Below are 23485 nucleotides of genomic sequence, written 5' to 3'. Positions count from 1 at the left end.
AAGAAGATTTAATGATGAGCTGTACGAGCTATACGCAGAAATCAACATAGTCCAGCGAATTAAAACGCAGCGGCTGCGCTGGCTAGGCCATGTTATGCGAATGAAAGATGATGCTCCGGTCAAGAAAGTGTTCCTATCGGAACCCGCCTATGGAAGCAGAGGTAGAGGGCAGCCCCCACTCCGTTGGAAGGACCAGGTGGAAAACGATTTAAACTCCCTTGGTGTGACCAATTGGCGCCGGTTGGCGGAGCGAAGGAGCGACTGGCGCGCCTTGTTGGACGGCCATAACCGTTTAGACGGTTAAGCGCCAATTAAGTAAGTAAGTAAGTATTAATATTATTATAAAACAAAAGTTTTTTTTTGATTAGTCGGTTATTTCATCAACAATTAGCCAACGCTTTTCTTTTTAATGCCTGGCTTAATTATATCCTAGGTGAAATGTTATTGTTCTGGTACATTTTGCTGACTGAGCAATTTTTTATGGTCAGAGTTCCATTGAAGTAAATTCAAAATTATATGGGGGCTAATGAAAGTGTGGCGAATTTTTGGGCAATACTGTGAATTTTTACCTGAGTGAAAAAGAAAGAAAAGTACCAATCGTGGCTACTGGCTTAAAAGGACCAAAATTGAAGAAAAGGGACCAGCGGGCGGACCAAATGGGGTTGGAAGGGACCATTTTTGGTCCAAATGGACCAAAGTGGCAACCGTGAAAGCGAAGAAAACTACCATTCAAATTTCTCCACAGACACTGGTGAGTTTCTTGGTGATGACAGCGTTACCTCTTGGGCCAGAATCGCGAATAAAAGAACTGGTAACGATATTCGGTTACATAAGCTATCATCCGGTGGTAAAATCCTGAGCCAGATAAATAATTTTGCATGTAAATGCACCAACAACGATTTGAGCGAGATAAATCCAGATGGAAGTCTGGTTCAATTTGTGAGCCAGATAATTTGTTAAATACTTCTTTTTAGGTTGGCAACGCGGCCTTTAATATACCTACTTTTTCAAAAATAGATGTCGCTGCTTAGCCTTTCGCCGTATGAGTTAAATGAAAAACAGCGGCGACATTTTCCTATAACATTTCACGTGTGCGAAAATTTCACGACATCTGCTTCTCAAGTCTCTCAATGATCCAGAGCATTCCCGTGAGAATTGAGCGTGAGCCGGAGCTGTACAACTCACTGAAAGACGGCAATAATGTTCTGGGAACTATTTTACCGGTAACGCTCAGAATCGAGGCGTTAATCAACAATTGAAGACGTTCAAATGTAGATTAGTACTTTTCATGCAAGCCTTTTATAGGGCACATTGGCAACACTTATTTAGAACGATGATAATTTTGGGAACAGGGATGTTGAAATCTTTGTCATTTTCTTTTTCTATTATTAAATTTTTAAGGAAAATTTCAATAATACTTTTCCAGTTAATTTCTTTGTTCTTTATTATCATTTAAATACCGAAAAAAACTGGTCATTACGGACAATAATTAAATTTTAGTGTAGATATTTGAAGTGGCTTTAATTAAATACAACCATGTGATATTTGAGAGTGTTTTGTGCATGTACGACATTTTTCATAATTGATTGGTACTTGAAAAGTGTGTGCACACTCAGCAAAGGCTGCATTCATTTGAATGCTTATTCTGTGTTGAAAAATGTTTGTGTTTCATTCAATTACTTCATTCTTTCTTCGAATGAGTTCAGGAGTGCATTCTTTTTTTTCCACTACTGAATGAATAATGGGTTAACTTTTAAGTCGCATTCCTTAACAAGGAATGAATGAATGAAGAGCAAGCATTCTTAAATCAATGATTTAAAATTTCAAATGATTTAAAATTTCAAATGATTGCACAGTTTTACATCTCTGAACTATACCCATCTCCATTGTAATCGATTAATGGGGCCATAACCTTAAACACCTGACATTTTCATAAAAATGAGGAAAACGCAAAAAATTACAAACATATTCCACAAACAGACAAACAGTAAGTCTCTTAGTCAAAACGTATCCAAAACAATAAATAAAGTATACAAAAGGGTTATTTAATTTACCAACTCAAATATTTTAGGTTATGGATATGGCGAAAAACCAAAAACCAATTGGTTGACTATGCTATGGTTATGGCTTTAGCGTTATGGTATGGCACCATTAATCGATTACATTGATTTCCATAAGGTTGGTTGGATCAGCTGTTTTAGCTGGTTATGGATCACAAATCACACACAGAAGATTTCGCATTGCGCATGTACACAAAAGATCAGCTGTTTTGGGTTGGATTTTATATAAGGTGCCGCGATTTTCAAACTTTTGTTGATTTGTAGGGGTAGAGGGGGTCCTAAAAATCACCAAAATGGAATCCGCAGCTCTAGGAAACTCTTGGTTTATGAAATATAAGCTTTTTAAATTCCAAATTTAGTAAAATTTCAACTTAAGTCCTGCACTTAAAATTCGGGTCGCACATGTTGATGGCAGTATCAAAATACGCGTATTTGCTTCAAGATTCAGAATCTGAAAGCAGAAACTATATTTTTTATCTCGGTTAAAAGATATTCGCGGAAAACCCGTCGGTACTATTGTCCCTTTTTTCCATTGTTTACTATATAGTTTGGCAGCTTAATTCGAAGTTATGTTGCGAATAGAGTGGAAGGCACTCGCAGGCCGTGAAAATAGGCACTCGAATGGGGTGGAATGAAGAACATTAGGAAGACCAGAGTTGCATTGGATCAATCATTGCATCAATATTAAAGATAAATTTAGAAAAAATAATTAAATACTTGAGTATAAGCAAACATATTCTTTCAATTACTGCAATTAAGGTCCCCTAGATGCTTTATATTCCAAAATTATAACATTTTATGTCTGTTTACAAATTTAACTTCAATTTCCCTAAGATTTCCGTAATATGGCCATTAGTGATGTTTGTGTGTGTGTGCAAATTTTGAGCGATCAGCTGTTAGTTGCGCTACTTGGTAAAGTTTACAATTCTTTTTTCGTTGTTGCAATTAAACAAACGAAAACATATGAAGTTGGTGAATAGTGTTGCCAGCTCCGCAACATTGTCTTTTTATCTTGGTTGAACATTATAAGGTAGGCGTACGTCGACATAAATCCAAACAAACATATACTATCAATGTGTTTAGTTTTTGTAAAACTCTTTGAATAATTTGTTGTCTAATATTATTTGGGTGTTGACATTAGTCGGGTTTATAATCAAATTCAGTTGTATGCGTAAAATTGCTTGCAATTAATTGATTCACTCACTATATTGACCATTGAAATGTCGCAAAAAATTAACTTCTCTTCTCTTCTCTTCTGCAGAAGGGTGTACTACGAAGAAGGACATCACCGTGGCGGTACCCACGGTTATACCACACACTCGGACTTGGCATGGCGTAGCCCAGTGTTATTTTTTATAAGCGCGGCCGAAGGCCGCCTATGCAGAAAGGTTTTCTACGCAGAATTACTGTGCATGGCGCAGCCGGTGTTGGATCGGCTAACATAACAATAAACGTAAGAGTTATAAGGTAATAAATATCAGCTCGTTCACGAATGCAAAAAAGAGCTTTTTCAAATTTTTGGTAAATAAAGACTAGAAAGGTAAATATACATCAGATCAAAGGTATTTTTCGATTTTCAAATTTTTGAAATCCATCCACTAGTTTCGGAGATATTTTTATTTGAAAAATTCATAATTTCGCCTATTGACATGTAATTACCCCCAAACCTTTCATTTGCACCAAAAAAGAAATATACTGTTGGAATCAGCATAAAAATTTCTATAAAGTCCGATTTTTCAGTTTTTTTTTTGACAAATGTATGTATTCTACACTTGTTCCAATTAAATACATTAATTTCAAATTATTCAGGGAATTACAAAAACAAAATACATTGAAAGTGTATGTTTGTTTGCATTTATGTCGACGTGCCACCACCTTATAATGTTCTACCAAGATAAAAAGATATTGTTGCGGAGCTGGCAACACTATTCACAACCTTCATATGTTTTCGTTTGTTTAATTGCAACAACGAAAAAAGCGACAATAGTACCGACGTGTTTTCCGCGAATAACTTTTAAACGAGATAAAAAATATAATTTCTGCTTTCGGATTCTGAATCTTGAAGAAATTCGCGTCTTTTAATACCGCTATCGACATGTGCGACCCCAATTTTAAGTGCAGGACTTATGTTGAAATTTTACCAAATTTGGAAATTAAAAAGCTTATATTTCACAAACTAAGAATTTCCTAGAGTTGCGGATGATAATTTTGTGATTTTTAGGACCCCCGCCACCCCTCGAAAAAAAGTTGGAAAATCGTGGCACTTTATTCAAAATATTCCCCGCTGTTTTTTATGGGCAATTCATACGTCATTTTCCCTTAGCTCTTGTTTTTCTCTCTTTCTTTCATTCGGTCAAGCAGTTAACTGTGACGTAGATGCGAAGAACGAAGCAATTTTGAACTCGTGAATGCGCAATTTGGGTAGGTGATTTGTGGTTATGGATAAGTCACCATTAATTGGTCCATTACAAAAGAAGTTTTAAGATAGGTCGTGTCAGCTGGTTTTGGACACTGACACTGACTGACTGAACACAGCGTACGCTTGACACATTTTAATAACCTAAAAAATTATATAAAAAAAGTCGGCAAAAGTTTAATCATTTTCATCCATCAAGGGGCATTTAAAGTTTTTAATGAATAAAACAAATATAAACTACTGTGAAATTTATAGGAGCTGCTGGGAATGACTAACTACTGCTACTTGGATGTGGAACTGTGAGTGACATCGACAATTGAAATAAAGATACTCCATCAATTACTTGCCGGTTCCACATATATTTACATATGCGTATTTTCAAATCATTAGGAAACTACGCGACCAAAATAAAGCTGTATTGACTCCTGCCTATTTCCTGGGGAGCATAGAAGAATCTTTACAAAGCTTTTTCGGAGAAATTGGTGGGCAAACTGATTTGGAGATAATAAAATTTGATGCAAATCGACAGCGTGCAATATTACGAGTGCAGGAAGAATTCCTTTCAAGGACACGAGCAGCGATCACGTTAATTGGCCACTTTCAAGAAATTCCTTGTCACTTTATAGTGAAAGAAACATCAAAGCCAAATTGAAATCAATTAATTAGTTTTTAACGGCATTGAGTTTCAAATTAAGATGTCGTACTGCAAGTCATTTGGTAAAGATAAGGTTTGCTTCGTTACAAAAGAAGATCACGCAACGCCAAGTACAATTGAATTACCCCCACCAGAGCCACCACAAGGTCTCATAACAAGTGATGGTGAAATTAATTGGAGCTGTCCATGTTTAGGTGGCATGGCAACTGGCCCATGTGGTGTTGAGTTTAGAGATGCATTTTCTTGTTTCCATTATAGTAAAGCAGAACCAAAAGGCTCTGATTGCTTTGAAGCTTTTAGAGCAATGCAGGACTGCTTCGTACAATATCCCACAGTATACAATAAATCAGGTGGGAATGATGATGACGATGATGGTGAAACCGGTATAAGTATTGGGAATTTAGAAGAGGAGGTCCAAAAGGAGTATTCATTGAATGCTGGTACGCCTGGCGGAGAGGTTAATGACATGCATACCACTTTGGCAAAGAAAGAACATTGATAACATAAAGTGGGTCATTTAAAGGAAGCCTAAAAATGCTGATCAACTAGGACTTGGATTGTGTTTTGTTATATAGTGATATATATAAATAAAACAATGATTTAATTTTAGATTTTGCAATTAATGCCCCTATTACTGTTTACAACTCAACTCTGGTTGGGTTGAAATTTCGCAATTTGGTATTACAGATTACAACTCAACCTGTCAAAAAAAAATTTCGGTTGAGTTGTCTAGCCTTACAACTTTTTGTGGCATTGCCGTTTACAACCTTGTGTTGGTGTAGTTGTCAAAGACGTCAAAATCTTACAACTGCTTACTAGCAGTTGTCTCATACAATTTTGCAGTTGTTAAGAAAAAAATGTTACGTTTTAGAAGACGGTTCACCACCTAATTTTTAACAAAAATTTTCAAGGTCAAAAGACACGTTTCGACCTCCGATTCTTAATCCGAAAACAAAAATTGTAATTCTTTACGACAGCATGACACTGCTAATACGCGTCCAAAAATATCGAGAGAGGTTCCAAAAGACGCGTATTAATCTCGAAAACCGAAGGCGGAAAATAAACATTTTATCTCTGTCCGGAGATATTTTCAGTTGAAGTTGGCGATTTTCATGTGGTTGTTGTAATGTTGTTGTCTTTTTTCGGTTTGTGTTTAATATCTTTTGAACGAGTTAAAATTTGTATTTTCCGCCTTCGGATTATTAATACTGATGTCAAGACGCGTCGTTTAATACCTCTCTCGATATTTTTGGACAAGTATTAGCAGTGTCATGCTGTCGTAAAGAATTACCACAAAAATTAATTCTAATAAAATCTAATTTCATGTGGTTGTTGTGTTTTGCCAGATTTTTTGTACACAGCAATGCACAAAGGTGGTAGACCCAACCAGGATTATTTTTACGAATCGCGGCCAAAGGCCGCCAACGCAGAAAGATGTTCTGTGCAAAAAAACTGTGGACCGGGCCTCATATTTCGGACCCTCTCGGGCCATTTTGTGGGTCTTTGTAAATATCTTTCGAAAGAAATAAAAATATCGCTTTCGAATCCTAAAAACGGAGATGGAAACCCGTCTTTTGATACCACCTTTGATAAGAGTTAGATGGTGCACGGGCTTATAAAACGTTACCAAAAAAAAAAACAAAAAATGTAAAGCCGGTAGTTAAACCTTTGTTAATCAAACAATAATCAACAATTTTATACACATTTCTAGAAAAACCAACGTTTAAACGAATTACATTGAATAACTTTTTGACTTTATGTAGCGACATTCCATAGTTGGACGAGGCTGGTCGCAGTTCGGATGCAGCCAAAATAGGTGAAATTATGCGAGTACCATTGATACTAATCCCTACTCCTGGGAATCCTATTTGAGTAAAATACAGTTTTTTCTGTTAGGGTTTTAATCTACTTCGCACAAATACGCTCCTCAATTATATCTAAAACCAGTCCAACACCAAAATCATTTCCACATCATATTTGATAGCTGCTGTCAGCAAGGAATAGGAGTATGGCGCATAATTTTAAAATACGAACGCGTATGCGGAAATGGTCCTTAATTTTGTTTAGTACTGAGTAAAATGCTTCCTTTCAAATCTGCAAAATAACTTCATATGAAACTCATTATTTGTTTGTCACTTAAACATTTTCTTACTTGGTGCTTGGTAGTTCCAAGGGATTGGAATGATCACGCGAATGTTTTCCGTATTCGCGAAATGTCAATCACCAACATTTTTGTCATTATAAAATAGATTTCATATAATATTAATAAAAAAATCACATTTGAAAATGCTTAAATTTCTGCCACAAATTGATCAGCTGTTTATTTATCTGTCAAATCATCACTTTCTGAAGTTGGCAACTCAATTCAATTTCAACTGAAATAAGTTGTAATTCGTAATACCAAACAGGAGTTGAGTTGTCTTAAAGTTGAGTTGTTTTAATTACAACCCAACTAAGTTGAGTTGTAAACGGTAATAGGGGCATAATATGTAGTCTGATTTTCTGTATACACATTTAAAAGAAGAGCTGATTTGAAACACAAATGTGCAATTCATGGCACTTCAATTTAATAACCGCGAGCAAAAAACAAACCTTTCTTCCTTCTGTATTTACAACAGAGCTCTTGTATTAACATAGGCAATAATGTTATCTCAACAGAGCCTGGTATTGACATAGGCAATAATGTTATTTCAACAGAGTTTGACAAAGTTTCTCGCAGTGTGGCAGCACTGCGTTGAAATGTGAAGTTTTGTATTTCTTTTCATGTCATGTTCGTCATTTGTAAAAAAATAAAAATCTAGAAAATGTGTGTGCTGGTTTAAATGACTATTAAAATGCCCAAAAATCCTGTAAAATACAGTATACATAAAAAACAAACAAAATTAAAAAAAACAAACAATCCGGTGCATCAGTTCTAGTGTACTTTGAACTACGATAGGTGCAGAAGGACAAGGAGTTACAGTGGAAAATTTTTCATCAAAAAACTAGCACAAACAAAAATCTACGTGGTTACGTGGGTTATAATACAAATTTATTTATCGGAGTGTTGGTTTCCTCAAATATTTCGGTAATTTTACATTAAGGAGTGTGGACACAGAAATCCATAGGAATCCCAACCACCCAACCACCAGTGAGTTCGATCCAGAAGTACTAGTGCCAAACTAAACATCCGATCTGTTAATCAAAACACAAAAAAAAATTTAATAAATAATAGTGCATTGCATATCTGGAAGATACAAAACATTTTAAGGAGTTATTAAAACATATTTGAGTGAAGTTAAACAGGGGATCCGGCCCTGCCAGTTACAAAACAGATAAAATAAATATTGCGCTGCAAAAAAGTGAAAAAATCTCTGCATAAAAGTTGACCTTACAAAAGTAAAACCTATTTATGTACATTTAAACATTTAAATAATTATACAAAATGGTTGCAATAAGCACAAAAACAGCTGCTTTAACTTCTACTGTATCGTTAACTGCCAGTGGAAAGCCGAAGGAAAAGCGAAGGTAAATCGAAAATAAATATTTGTCTTCAGTTATAAACTTACATCTTGACCAAAAAATAAAGTCAATTCAGATTAAAGTTACTTTTACGGTTTAGAAGTTTGCTTATATATTATTCCAGTTTGGTTCCGAATACTAATTATTCTCGAAACTTTATGTATCCACAAAAATAGCAGCGGTAGCGTAACACTACTAAACGCACATATTGGAAAAGACTGCCTGCCTGTCAAAATGCTGTAATCATAACTGCCCCGAGATGTGTCCTTATGACCCCTTACTATCACCTCCTTAGTGAGGCCAAAGAGATCAACATTCTGTTGTAGCGATAAAAAAACTCCCGAAGGTTTTGACGAGTATTATCGCTGTCGATGGTCCTTTACCGGATGCAGATACGATACGTTCCGGGAAAAGGCTCCATTAAGATACTAACCCGAACATGAAACGTTCTGGCCATAACGCCCTCCAATCCCCTAGATCCATGAGGAATTTGGGCCGCCAGAGCCGCGGCTGTTAAAAAAGATGGCGCTTAGGGAAGTAAGTTGACATTTAATTGAACTAACTGATAGTTGTCATAACTGATAGTTATCATTCATTAAATTTACAACTTTTTGGAATGTAATAAAATTGTGAAAATTTCATAGTGTATAACTAAAAAAATTTTTTAAATTAATAATTCGGCGCATGAAGACACTCGACCTAAATAACTTAGTTTTCGATTTCATTATGTGTCATAACAAACCTTATACTGTAGGCAGCGGGTTAGGGGGTCAGAATATACCCGCGGTAGGTATGTCTGTCGTAAGAGGCGACTAAAATACCAGATTCAAGGGGTTGTGTAGCGCAACCCTTCAGGTTGCCAGCGCAATATGTAGCTTCTCCAAACCCAATTGTCAAACTCACCTATCCGCGGCGAATCCTGTTTCACTAACAGACGAGGCTCTGGCGACCCCAAGCTCCTCATGGAACTTGGGGGTGGGAATGGAGGGGATGGCCTGAAGGTTTAATGTGGCCACATAAATCGTTCCCGAGATGGTCGGGCTAGCACCTTAATGGTGCTGTGGTACCAGAGCGTACCGGATCTGTATTCGGCAAAGGACCATCATATCGATAACACTCCTCAAAGCCTTCGGGGAGCAACCTTATCGCTACAACAACAACTATAGGCTGGAATTTAAAATTTTTCATTTCAGTTCATTTTGCGGTTAGTGTTTGATATATTTTTGAAATCTATTTTAAATGAAATCAAATATTGGTAATTAAAAATACATATATAATATATGAATGTGCATATAAAAAAATGAGTTTGATTAATTATGATATATAGAACAAAGTATGTTATGCGGCATACTCGAAGATTTCCGAGCAAAGCTCGGTCGCCCAGATACTGTATTATTATGTTTCAAATTCTACAACAAAAATGCTATATCACCTTAAATGTTCAAAACACCAAAATCCCAAAACTTAACTTTAAAAGAAGTTCCCTTTTTGCACGCAACTCCTCAATTGTCTACCTCATCTATGAGAGAGGATTATTAATGTACATATGGGTATTTCCAAACTGGCGTGACGTGACAGTTGTATGACTAAATGTTAACAAAAAAATGCTTTACTTAAAATTTCGGAATTTTTTTGTAAACAGTTTCTTTATTAAAAAATTTACGAAAATTTATTAAAAATACTAAATTATATAAGGCAATAAATGGGCTGGCGTGACGTTACAAAAAACGGAAGTCCCCTTTGGCTTGAATTTTGAAAAGGCATAATTCTTCGAATTGGGTAGAACTATTCACGTGAAACTTCTTGTCATGATATTAAATATTTGTGGTTAATATTCCAATTTGTTATATTAAAAAAATCTTTTCGGTTTTTTTTTTTACCAGACAAAGTATCTGGCGTGACGTTATCTGGCGTTATGTTACTAAAATTAAATCCATTAAACTTTTATTTGTTGATATAACAATTTTAAAATTTTTTTTAGAAATTCCAAATTGAAGGGATGTATGGAGAAATTCAATTGGGGTTAGTGCTGTGATTTTGTTGTTTTGAAAAAATAAACCAAATAAATATGCACACAACATTTGACATTTAAAAATAAAACATGAATTTTATTTAAAAAATATGTAATTTTTATTTAAAAATATTTTAAATAAGTAATAATAACGTTTTAAAAGTTTATTTTATTATTATACAACACTTTAAATGATGAATTTTATGTATTCCAGAAACTTATTCCACTTTTCAAGTTAATTCCAAAGATATGTTTTCGAGCACAATGGTAAAAAGAAACTGCAGTATCCAAAATTGTATTTTTCGTTTTTGTCACCTGCCAAACTTTTCGTTTTATCGTTGCTCCTACCCCACCGACCGCACCTTTTCCATGAGAAGTTGCATAATAGTTCCACTCTACAACTTTGCAACCAAATTTAAAAGCAAAATATGGCAGGCTTCGCGCAATAAACTTATTTTTAAACTGAGAGCTACTGCAATCCGAAAAAATATAAATATTTTGAAATTGCCATGTTCTTTTTTGATTATGTCTAAAAGTTTTGTTAAAAAACAGCACACATCGAATTTATTGTGAGTGAGTTTTTCACTGATTATAGCATACGATTTTACTTCGCCAACCAGCCAAGTGAATTGTTTGCTTGCATTTATAGGGCTGATTGGCTTCTGGGTTATCTTTTATAGCACATTAATTTTTCTTTCTCAAGCGAAATATTTGTTGTCGTTTACAATTTTGTTTTCTTATTGCATAATTTTTACGCTTGCTGGACTCCAACCTTTTTCTATACTTTTATGCCCTCTCTTTTGCTTTTAAACGGCTTCTCTCCTACCTTAGTTGGTCAGTTTTTAGTTTTTCCCTATAGCACTTTGAGTATTTTTTACCGTTACTCGAAGAATCCATAAGACATGATTGAATTGGAATTCAGAATAAGGCATCACCTGTCGAGAAAATTACTTACTATATGGCGTGACGTTAAGAAACTTTGAAGCTCAATATGAAAGTAATTATTTGCTTAAATGGCGCGATTTTTAATTTAATTTGTAAACTTTGTCAACTTTTATTAAAACACAAAACTATTTGTATCTACAATCGCCAGCGCAGATATAATAAGCCTAAATAGCCTCTGTATGGCGTGACGTTATTATAGAATATTGTTTAAAAGTAAATCCAAAATTTACCGTTAATATTGAAGCGTCACAGCTCTTTTACATTGATTTTACGCCTATTTGTTGTTATTGCCAAATTCGAGCTATTAGAGTTGAATTGCAGAGTTACTCTTAGAAATTTAAACACCAAAGAGAAAATGCTCTTGTAAATAAAAAAAACTGGTCACCGATTGAACATGAAATTTGTGTACCGATAACAATCGCCATCTCAAGTAAGGAAAATTTTTAAAATATTAATTTTATAAAATTTAAATATTTTTCTTTAATACTTTAAGCAATTTCTTCTTTGAAATCATAGTTTAGTTTTTCGGTTAAGGTGGACTTTTCTGTGGAAGATCGCATATTATACACATTTTTTTGTTCAGATAATGGATTTTCAAAATTTTCACTACTTTGGTGACTTGTCATTTTCATTATGTTGTTGTTGTATTAACCATAAAGACACTTCCGAAAGTTTTTGGGAGTGTTCCGGTAACAAGCACCATTAAAGTACTAGTCCGACCATCTCGGGAAGGATTTAATATGACCACATTGAGCCGTCTAGGTCATAAAGTTCCCACGCCCTACTTCCGTGCGGCACTTAGGGTCGCCAGAGCCTTCCTCGCGTAGGTGAGGTTGACAATTGGTTTGCGGAAACTTTGAACTGCGCTTATCAACCGCTGGTCAGCTTAGTTTCGTCAGTTGGTTATTTTGATATATCATGAAATCTAAAAAAATAAAAAATTCAAGTTCAATCAGGGTAGTGGCTTAATGACGAGACCCACGAGGAATGGTTTAAAAATAGAAATAAATGCAAGGCGCGATGACCTCTGCAGAGATTTTAGGGAGAACTTTTTTTTCCAATTTGCGTCGTGCTACTTTTAAGATTTTCCTACAAATTGGCTAGGCGGGTCCTACATATTTTACGCTGATTCCGAACGGCATCTGCAAAGCAGATGAGTTTCCACTTAAAAGCTTTTCATGGCTGAAATACTCCCTAAGTACTTGCCATGGCTCTGCCAAGGGGTGACCTCGTTTAGAAAAACTTTTCTAATTGAAAAAAATTGCTTCTAAATTTTTGATGTAGCTTTGTCCGGTGCTTCAGCCCACGATCTACGGTGTGGTAGGCGGAGCACGTTACCACCTCACCACGGAATGCCTTGCAATCAATTAAACAAGCCCACATCTGGGCTAAGTATATTGGAAAATCATCTAAGCATCTAATCTAAGAGCAATTCCATTCTGTAGCATACTGAGACGCTTGTAATACAACTAACTCAGCTCTAGAGAATAAGATATGCTAAATTCAATCATATACTAATTTAGAAAATTACGGTTTATTTAAAACCGAGACAAATAAAAAGTATAATATGTATATACACTAGGGCGGGTCGATTTAAAAATCGCTCATTGCTCTGTGAAAATCGTATTCTAGGGATCAAAATAAGAAAATTTGCCGAAGAAATCATACCTCTAAAACGAATTCTGATGTCCCTCCTTTGGGTCGAACTTTTGGGTAGGGGCAATTTCAATTCTACCTGCTGTGTCTTGTGGTGGCTTAAAAAAACAACACAAGCAATTTTACGATCTGCAATTGTGTCACAGTGATACCTTCATTTTTTTAAAACGGTTGAATAAAAAACGCGCACAACTATGTTTACGACATGCAAATGCATCACAGTGATGCCTTGGTTTTAAAAGGGGGTTGTAAAAACGCTAATTTCTAATAATTTTTTTTAATTTCTTTTCTATTACTAAGTTAAATAAATTTTTTCATTTACATATGTTCTGACTAAATAAATTTCTAAAGAGAAAAATAAACTCCAAAAAGAAAAAAACATAGACATTTCAAAGTGGGATTTTTCAAAATTTGCCCCTACGACCCAAAGGGGGGACATCAGAATTCGTTTTAGAGGTATGGTTCCTTCGGCAAAGTTTCTTATTTTGATCCCTAGAATATGATTTTCACAGAGCAATGGGCGATTTTTTTGCCTCCCCACAAATCGACCCGGCCTAATATACATACATACATACATATACACGTTTGCTTGAATCTCAATACAAGTTATTTTATTTGGATACATCGAAGCTCATAGAACTCTCTTGTAGGCCATTTCATATCACATATATATATGTACATATGTACAAAAAAAACTTTAACTATAAAAATATTTGAGTGTCGCATCCAAACGAAACGACCGGTTTACCATTCATTTATTTCGATTTTTGGCTGCGCCATTTTTCGTTTTCTAATTTGTGCCTGTCACTTCAGCAGCATACAACCTGCAGCATTGTAAATTTTACCAAGTTGCGCAACTAACAGCTGATCGGTGAAAATTCGCACATTCACACGCACAGTTCTCGACTCAGTTTCAAAACAAAACTTTAGATTATTTAATTAAAATTTTAAAGTGAGATAATCCTTACAAATTTATGTATACAGAATATATATGGCGTTTTTGTTGTTATTAAAACAATAGTTTTATTTATATTAAAGCTTTTATCATTTTTTTTTTTTAACTTTGAAAAATCTCCGAACACCATTTCTTCATTATATGACATTCGACTGCCTAGTCCACTGCCTTCCACTCTATTCGCAACATAACCTCTACTTAAGCTGCCAAACTATATAGTAAACAATGACCTGCAGTCTCTGAAGTTGGTCGTTGACTAAAAGTATTTATTAAAATTATGAAGTAAACCAAAATAATGGATCCCACAATTATATGCGCTCAAAAACTCCCTGAAAGACCTCGAAATCGTATTGCGTTATTTGGATACGCGTAGTGGAACTTTTTTCCTGAGCCCAATCCTATCGAAAAATCGATGGCGCGATATCGGTTAACTTTCGTCCATACTAATCGACCCACCCTAATGTATACCCTTAGAGAAAATCATGTACAAACAATATGAAAGAAGGCAGAGAAGAAAAAAAAAAAGAAAATTTTCTTCTTATTCGTAAAACCACGTTTTCACCAAACCCAAACTAGTTTTTTGCCACTTTTCAACGACTGCAAAATCAAGTAATAAAATTTGTTATGAATATGTACACGAAGGAAGCCACATAGAATATCTCAAAATTTACTTAAGTTATCGTGCTCATAAACATATGAAGGGGCGGGCGGACGGATCTGGCTTAATCAATTTTTTTTTTCATCCTAAATATTTTCATATATAGATTCGGTTCGTTTTGCAGTTACAACGTATCGTTCGCCGAATAAAATCAATGAACTCTGTGAGCTTAGCCCAGTTGAGTTAGAAGACTTCGAAAAATAATCATTGGCTGTTAACTGCTACCGCCACAGATAAATTTAAATATATAGAGATACAATTTGTTATATTACCCAGCTAGATGTTCTTCTTCATTATTATTCTTGTTTGTTGCTGTATTTCTTATCTTTGTTATTCTCGCAATATTTTTTAATCGAAGAGGCATTGTGAATTTTGGTTTGGGTGATATTCGTCGTTATTTATGCGTTTTGTTGCCTTTGGTGTTGATCAAATATGATGACCTACTTTGCCGTTCATTTTAATATGCCGGTATTTGTTATACATATGTATATATATGTGTGTAAGAGTTGAAGAAGTGTATTTTATGTGAATCTCCTTTTGAACTTAACCTGTCCCAGGATGAGCTGGCATGGCGGACATGGCGGAACTGCAATAGCAAGTTAATCCTGGCTCTTTGACATGCGCGGGGTTGAATAATTAGCTTGGTTTTACTCAGACAATATCAACGAAAAAATATCTCGTTTTTGCATCAACCTTGTGGTATTATCAAAAGCAGCGCTCAAATTGTGTTATTGCGAATAACTGGTGTCTTCTCGTCGCTCGTCTATCTGTATGTATACTCGAAAGATTTCACCATATCGTAGCTGTCCAGGCATGATCTGGAGATGTGTTTAAACCCAAGATGATCAAACCAATGCACGTATCTTACAGCTTCATTACGCTTTCATACGTATAAACTCGCCAACACGTAGAGGTCCGTAAATCTTTCCAAAAACTTTTCTCTCGAACACTCCCAGAGCCGATTCATCTGATCCATGCTTCTGCACCATATAGCAGGATGGGTACGGTAAGTGACTTGTAGAGCATGATTTTCGTTTGCCGAGAGAGGCCTTTACTTTTAAATTGCCGACCTAGTCCAAAGTAGCATTTATTGGGAAGAGTGATTCTTCGCTCGATTTCAGAGCTGATGTTGTGTTTATGCTGGTTCCCAAAAAAACGAAGTCTTACTATTTCGAAATTATGGCAGCCAACAGTAGCGTGGTTGGCAAGGTGCAAATGCGCTGAAACTTTGCTCGATGACAGCAGGTACTTCGTTTTGTCCTCGATTATTATTGTCACGCTAAAAATACTAATAAAACTATTAAAATATAAAAGTGGCTGTTGATATTACAGAGATTTCAACCGAAAAATCAGTAGAGAATTTGTAATTTTTACAGAATATTACTTACTAGGGGGCTAAGAATATACCCGCGGAAAGTATGCGTGTCATAAGAGGCGACTAAAACACTAAAACGATATGATAGGTTGTGTAGCGCAACCCTTTCAAGGGGATGCCAGCGAAATTTATAGCTACTCCAACCCAATTTTCAACCTCAACTGTCCGTAGCGAATCCTTTCTTTAACAGTCCAGGCTCTGGCGACCACGAATTCCTCATGAAATTAGGAGATGGGGGACGGTATGGCCTGATGATTCTTGTTGCCGGAATGTTCCGGATCTTTATCCGGGAAAGGACTGTCAACATCGATAACACTCGCCAACACCTTTGGAGAATTTCCTTATCGCTACAACGACAGCAACAACTACATGAGACCAACCGTTTTTTTTTATTCTGTTCAAATAAGAATACAAGTTTGTCCTCTTGAAAAAAAAAAACGCCGTTAATGGTTTTGCAATCAATTTTAAAATTTTACTGACTAACTCTTAATTCAAGAACAACAAACCTGATTTGTTGATTTTACTAGCTTCATTTCTTTCGGTGTTTGCAAAAAATACCACAAGATGTAAAAAATATAGTGAGATAAATTCTCGGTATAACCGAAAAAGTCACTCACAGCTGTTTTCGAGAAAACCAGCCTTGGCATACGGTGTGATAGGCGGAGCACGCTACCCATCACACCACGGTGGCCGCATCTCTTCTATTATTTATATTTCCGCGGAAATATATTCAACCCTTTCATTTTTAAATATGTACTACTAAATTTTTTAAACTATCAAACCCAACTCAGCTTAGAGTAGTCTTACGTACCAAAAATCCAACTGTAGACCTGTGGTTTGCATCAGGCGAGCGAGGCTGTTTGTAATTTTGACGTTTATCGCTTTGTTGACACACTTAGTATGGTACACTATGGTGAAATGTTGCAAACTTTCATGACTTTTTTTTTATAATATCATTGTTTGTTTTTATAACATTATGCCTGGAAAACGTTGAGTTGCTCGGTTATGCCGAGAAAAATTCAGTTGTTTGGTAGTATTATAACTGAATGTTGTTGTTGTAGCGATAAGGACACTCCCCGAAGGCCTTGGGCCAGGATTCGCCATGGGTAGGTGAGGTTGACAATTGGGTTGGTTAAGCTATACATATATAGCCCTCTTGAATCAATTTAGTATTTCAGTCGCCTTCTACGACAGGCGTACCCGCCGCGGCTATATTCTAAGCCACCTAAAACGCTGGAGGAAAAATGAGATTCATACATGTAAATAAATTACATCTTATCTTGTAGTATAAATTAAAAAGCTAGTTCCGTGTGATACTCATATTGGCTTCGACCATATCTAAAAAACCTGAGCTAACATATACATAATAATGAGCTAACATATGTATACAAGATAATGTACCGACGCGACAGTTATACAAGTGAGAAAAAAATTTAAAGGTTTAACATTTCTTATAGAAATTTCGGTATTGTAAAATTTAGTCGTTGTTTGACACGTATGCAAAGAATTAAATTTACGCAATTACTATTTCTCCTGTTATTAAACTTTTTCTTCTTTTTTTGTGCGGAACAAATTCTTTTAAAGTTCTCTGTAAGCTGTACGTACTTATAAAGATCTTGAAATTTGTTTCGCTATAATCCCAGCAAACAGTCTCTTACGTTAGATATTTTTTATGTGGCACGTTAGATAACTGATTTCATCTCGACTCGAGAAAATTTTTAGAAAATTACACTAGTAATCAAATCGAGATAGACAATCGAGATAGACTAGAGAACTATTGCCGATTCAATTCATACTAGTATCCTAATAGGAAATATGTACATTATATTTCAGTATTTGTTGGGATGTCACTTACTTCGAAATGAGTTCACGATTTCGGCACAAAATCCTAATGCAAAATATTTTTTATTTATAATTCTATAACCTTCCGAGAGTTTTTTTGGACAGTGAAAGATGCAATTCATTTCAATTCATTTATTAGCTCGGAGGGGTCTGATTTGGTGGAAACCTCCATGTGTAAGCACGTAGTATTTTGGTTTTTTTGTACATTTCATGAAAATGAACCCAGCCAGCATTTTTTGAAAATTTTGATCAAAAAATATTCAAATATCATACCCTAAGATGATTAAAAACGTTCAAATTTAAAAGCATTTTCTGTTCGAATATTAACGTATCGTCGGGAGAAAAATGTACCATAAATGTGATTATTCTTGAATAATCATTTATGATTCATATTTCGAAACGCTTTTTATTCATATTTGATATCATTGTAAAATTGAGCTTTAATTGTTTTAGAGTAATATTTGACTGCTTTTCACAGCCATTTTCTGATCATATTCGTGAATATATTTCAATCGTTTTGGTTTAGATTTTTGACTCATTTTTGAATGCGATTATGATGCATTTATTCTTCATACCTCATTCAAAATAAGATACTACATAATAATCTTATTTCATCAAGGGAAGAAAGCATGCGGAAGTGAGCTATTTGAACCACAGGTCACTCGCAAGTAAGTAAAACTTTAGCTAACTTTATATACTAAAACGCATTGAAATTTTCTTTTCCACAAAAGAGACTTATATTTGCTTGATGAAATTTAACACATTTATAATCTTTAGGGCAAGCTCTGAATTAGTCAGCTTTGAAGAATATTTTAGAATCTGTACGTATGCCACTTTCAGGAATAACGGCTCATATATGTATATGTAAATCTAATACTGTTGAAGGCAAAAAACGGAGCTTTGGTAGATGGAATCTTCTTGCGAAAAAATTATTGAAAATCAAGCATTTTTGACCGTGACTAATTAAATTGGCCCATATGTGGGTGGTGGCGTAATCTTGATTCCCAGAGTCCCGAAATGATCCCGAAATAGTCTCGAAAATAATCCACAAATGGTTCAGCAATGATCCAAAATAGTACCTAAATACTCCTAAATAGCCACTAAATTATTTCCGGAATCGATGCCCAAAACAATACCGAAATGCTATCAAAATGGCTCCTGGCGGGTGAGTCGTTGTTCTGCAATGTGATAAAGTGAAAAGAAATGTTCATTCACTTAAATAAAATTCACAGAAGGGCCCGTATCGTGTTATACAATCCGTGACCGAAATCAAATTTATTAAACCGCAGTAGCTCTGCAACGGGGAATCGGTTTAAGGAAATATGTAAAATAGTGGCTACGAGTACTCATAAGATCCATAATTCCTTATAATTCTAACGAAAACTTTGACAGATTCATATTTATCGTTTGAGTGAAATGGTTTTTCCATACGTGATCGTATAATATGATACAGGCCCAGGTTCAGAAAACCGTCAAAATACGCTCTCGCTTCGATGAGTATTCAATTCCAAAAAATACTTGTCATATTGAAAACTCAGGAGCATTGGCATAACAAGTTATTTTCTCTCTATCTAATCCTCTTTTACCTATATATCCCACTCATAAACGAGCAAATCATCCCGGCGCCATAAAAGCAGCTTACTCGACTTTTCACTCAAAACAAATTTTTGCTAAAGAAGGAATGGGCGACGATTTCTGCACATGGTGGTAAATAAGTGTGTGTTTTATGTTCAGAATCGCTAAATATTATGCAAATAAAAAACCTGTTCGACCCCAACAAAATTATGAAAAGCTGCTAACTTCATAAATTTCCATACGTTTTGAAATTTAGAATTTTGAGTGACTTTTTATTCACTTAAGTGAGCAGAAAACCAAAATTCCAAATCAGTTAAGGTTAGACAGGGGCTGTCAGTTCAATTTCTATCTAGCGTTCCTTTACCATAAGAAGGTGTCACTATATCCATTGTTTTTCCAGCTTGTTACACTTGATTTGGCACGACGTGGATGGCATATCGCTTCCGACTAAAGTACCAAAGGCACCTTTTGTTGTTCTTGAGAAACCGAAGTTTTTTTTTCTGGGGAACCGATATAACCAATCTCCGGTTTTTCCATTATAAATTTAATAATTGGATGTTCCATGTGAAATATGTATCAGTAAAAACACTACTACTAAATAATGACTTTCTACGATTTTTCTCTGTATAACAATGAATACTGGCATAATTATATGCAACAATTCTCTCTCTTTGAATAAAATTTTACTTTCGTTTCTTGTTTGGTCCGCTTAAAAGTCACTGCCGCTTGCTCATTTGTCTGAACCGAGCGATATCTTATCACCACTGGCCTGCTAATACTGTCAACTGATAACAATTACACTCACGAATTTATTTAGCTTAGACTAGGAGTATTTAAATTAACTAAATATAAATTAGAGAACAAGGCATTTTACCAAATAATTTTATAGCCCTTGCAATAGTAGTGTGCTAAACTCTATCCCGAACAGTTCCAATTGTATAAATATATTTAAATTTTACCTTCACATTGAACAATTCGCATATCGAATTTGATTGATATTAAAGAAGTCAACGTAGTGATTGTGATTAAAAAGCTTAAGATTTAATAATTTTTTTAAATATAAAGTGCTGCAATTCGTAAACCTTAAAAAAAAACAAAACGAGTTCATAAAACAAATATTTGTTTTAGTGAATATTAAGTAAAATAAGAGGAAAAGTTAAATGTGATTTTCGTAGTGATTCCGTGAGACAAACGATTCACAGACACAAACAAATTTCTAAACTTATAAAAATAATAGACAACATAATATTGCCAGGCTCACATTCAGACGTAACAGACTTTCTTTTTAAATTCTAGTTCAACACAAAAAAAGATTGTGCGCAGTTTTTGTTTGAATAAAAATAGTATCTACAAAAAAATTAAAAAAATGTTTGAAAATCCGACTTCGTGGTTGATCTTGGCCGATTTTTTTGGAGACGCTAACAGCGTTTACGATGATAGTTTCGATAACCCATTGCATAATCTCTGTGAAGAGTGTCAAAAATATGAGTGCGAGCACCAACGCGATCAACAACAACAAGAGTTCGACTCTAATCAAACGAAATTTGTATCAGACGAAATGCCTTTCAGTTTTGCTGACTCATTGGTTTCTCATGAAGCATCAAACGAAAACTGTATTGAAAGGAGGTATGTTCATTTGAATCCAAAGCAGCATCAACAACAACTACAAGAAACCCAACGAAAACAACAACTAAGTTTTTCTGACTGCGGTTTCCATAGTACATGTGGAGCTGCTGATGGATGTGAATGCACTGAAAGTTCTAGCCCCTTAGGTTACCCGCAGCAATATGAAGAGATAGTTCCGAACTCGAATGACAACATAACATTTCCACAATCATCCGATGCTACGATACAACAACATACATCATACCAACGGATCGAAGAAAATACGAACTATGTAACTGTTTATCCGCCGCGTAACTGTCCTGCACTTGAGGTAGTACCAGGCATTACGTATCCAATCCAACAAATTCCATCAGAAATTATTAATCTACAACCAGAACATATTCCAATTATAATAAATAAGCAGCAGCAGCATCAACAAACGTTGTTTCAAAATCAATATCAGCAGAGTCATCAGGTCATATTGCCCCAACAATATCAACAAAACAGTTATTCCCAACAAATCTTTCACCAACAAATTCTACACACCAATCCTATAAGATTTATTCAATCGTCACTTGAAAATTCATCACATAATTATAACAAAAATAACAATGATAATGCTTTGTCAACTTTACAACAAAATTCACCAGGGTTTTATCAGCGAACACAAACCGGTGTGGACGGTATTGGCGTCCAACAGCTTATGGGTCATCCACCATGTCGTGGTAACGCGCCATGGTCATATTCTTATTGTTATGGGGATGACAGGAATAACCATGAACCATGCCATTTCATAAAATGCGTTGATATAGAGGATTTTTTGTAAGTTTCAGGATCATTCTATTACAGTATAGGTAATTCAGTACTGTACACCAACAAATTTTCAGTACCTAGACAAAAAAAAAACAAGTAGAGGTGTCTAAGTTCGGGTGTAACCGAACATTATATACTCAGCGTGAGCTTCAATTGTACATTTCATTTCAGATGAATTACTTTTCTACATAACACGTGGCAACGTCCGTTAAAAAAATGTCTCCCCATTTCCTCTTACACTAAAACTTGATAAGTGAAATATCATTGATTCAGAACTATTTTTTGCTCACTTATAGCTTATTATTCTAGTCTACGATCCTTTTAAAATTGTTTTATATCTAAGTTGCCGTGGTCTTCCCTCACTAGGGTAGGCACCTTGTCGTTGGTGTGAGGGCTTAGCCGAACTCCATAGCGCCCGACTATGAGGCGGAGCTGTTTAGGACTGACATCTACGCCGTTTCGCCTCATAGGAGGGCGGCGGGATGTCGGTGACCAAGAACTGCCAACCCCCTAATCCAGGGTGTTATGCGGACCGTGCCTATTGGACGATTTGCAGCCAGGGGATAAATTCGGCTGTATTCGAACGGAGCCTTCCCGATACCGGGCCATCTCGGGAAGTATTTATGGCCTTACCGCAGTAAGGGGCGCTGCTGTGGCGGACGGTTCTTTCCCCGTATATAATACTGGACCGCTGAGCCCGCCTTGTCGGGCAGGTGGTCGTACGACCAAGATGAACAACTCATTACCTGAATGTAATAAGGAGGATGTAAAGAGGAGGACTGAGTCGCAATCCAAGGACGACAAATACGAATTAAGCGATGCGTCGGACTCGGGGAGCGAGAGTAGTGCTGATTCAATGAACTCCGTGTTGGAGAAGCACCCAAATGAAAACGGAGTAGAAGAGTGGAGAAGGGTACGGAGCAGAGAGTAAAAGAGCTCTCTCGCAGTACCGTGCAGCACTAAGAATTGTACAACGCTTGGGAGCAGTAGTCGACCCAACAGAAGTGGAGATCGAGCGCTTGGAATGGGCCCATGAAGCGGTAGAAGTAGGTCGAAGGCAGTTCAAAAGGTTTGCTGCGAGAAACCCTCGGTTCTGCAACCGGTACGAGGAGGAAGAAGCGTCGAATGGCAGAATGAAGAGGCAACGTTCGGCAGAAGGCGACAAGCCTGCTTTCAAGAGGCAGAAAGGACCCAGTCCTAGAGCCGCGAGGCAGGGCAGTCGCATAGACAAGACAAGTAGGTCCAAAGCTGTAAGACAGATGGGTTCCAATAGCGAGGTAGCAACTACCTCGAAAGCTGCCCGTCAGAGGGAAGTTCCAACTACGGAAGTAGGAGATAAGCCAAAGGGAGATAACGCTAAGACTCCGGCTTTCTCGAAGGTTCCAAAGGGAGATAACACTAAGACTCCTGCTTTTCCC

General features: G+C 36.0%; 3 protein-coding genes and 1 long non-coding RNA gene across 14 annotated transcripts in view; 3 read left to right on the top strand and 1 right to left on the bottom strand.

Moving 5' to 3' along the window:
- The first annotated feature begins 4587 nt into the window (after positions 1-4587).
- LOC137245828 (ribonuclease P protein subunit p14-like) lies at positions 4588-5128 on the top strand. The gene is made up of 2 exons (XM_067777047.1): positions 4588-4775; positions 4867-5128. Exons 1-2 carry the CDS (start codon positions 4744-4746, stop codon positions 5126-5128), a joined length of 294 nt encoding a protein of 97 aa, XP_067633148.1. The 5' UTR covers positions 4588-4743.
- Positions 5129-5171: 43 nt separating this feature from the next.
- Positions 5172-5740, top strand: LOC137245822 (mitochondrial intermembrane space import and assembly protein 40-B). The gene has a single exon (XM_067777033.1). It carries the CDS (start codon positions 5172-5174, stop codon positions 5628-5630), a length of 459 nt encoding a protein of 152 aa, XP_067633134.1. The 3' UTR covers positions 5631-5740.
- A 1039-nt stretch (positions 5741-6779) lies between these two features.
- On the bottom strand, positions 6780-7681 carry LOC137245817 (uncharacterized). The gene is made up of 2 exons (XR_010951411.1): positions 7284-7681; positions 6780-7225 (listed from the first exon to the last, which is right to left on the bottom strand). It is a non-coding gene; the product is annotated as an uncharacterized lncRNA (long non-coding RNA).
- Positions 7682-7862: 181 nt separating this feature from the next.
- The window catches only part of sima (similar), a 309049-nt gene continuing 293426 nt past the window's right edge, over positions 7863-23485 (top strand). For 5 of the 11 annotated variants that reach the window (XM_067763677.1, XM_067763674.1, XM_067763679.1 and 2 more), the window contains exon 1: positions 20605-22076. In XM_067763677.1, coding sequence (XP_067619778.1) covers positions 21016-22076 — 1061 coding nt within the window. In that variant the 5' untranslated portion in view covers positions 20605-21015. Of the gene's footprint in view, positions 8639-20604; positions 22077-23485 lie in introns of those variants that run through there. The other 6 variants (XM_067763680.1, XM_067763681.1, XM_067763671.1 and 3 more) reach the window with 5 other exon arrangements.

Source organism: Eurosta solidaginis, chromosome 1, assembly GCF_040869045.1.
Source record: "Eurosta solidaginis isolate ZX-2024a chromosome 1, ASM4086904v1, whole genome shotgun sequence".
NCBI lineage: Eukaryota > Metazoa > Arthropoda > Insecta > Diptera > Tephritidae > Eurosta > Eurosta solidaginis.
The sequence above is the reverse complement of the archived record's forward strand: the minus strand, read 5'-3'. Positions and strand labels throughout refer to the sequence as shown.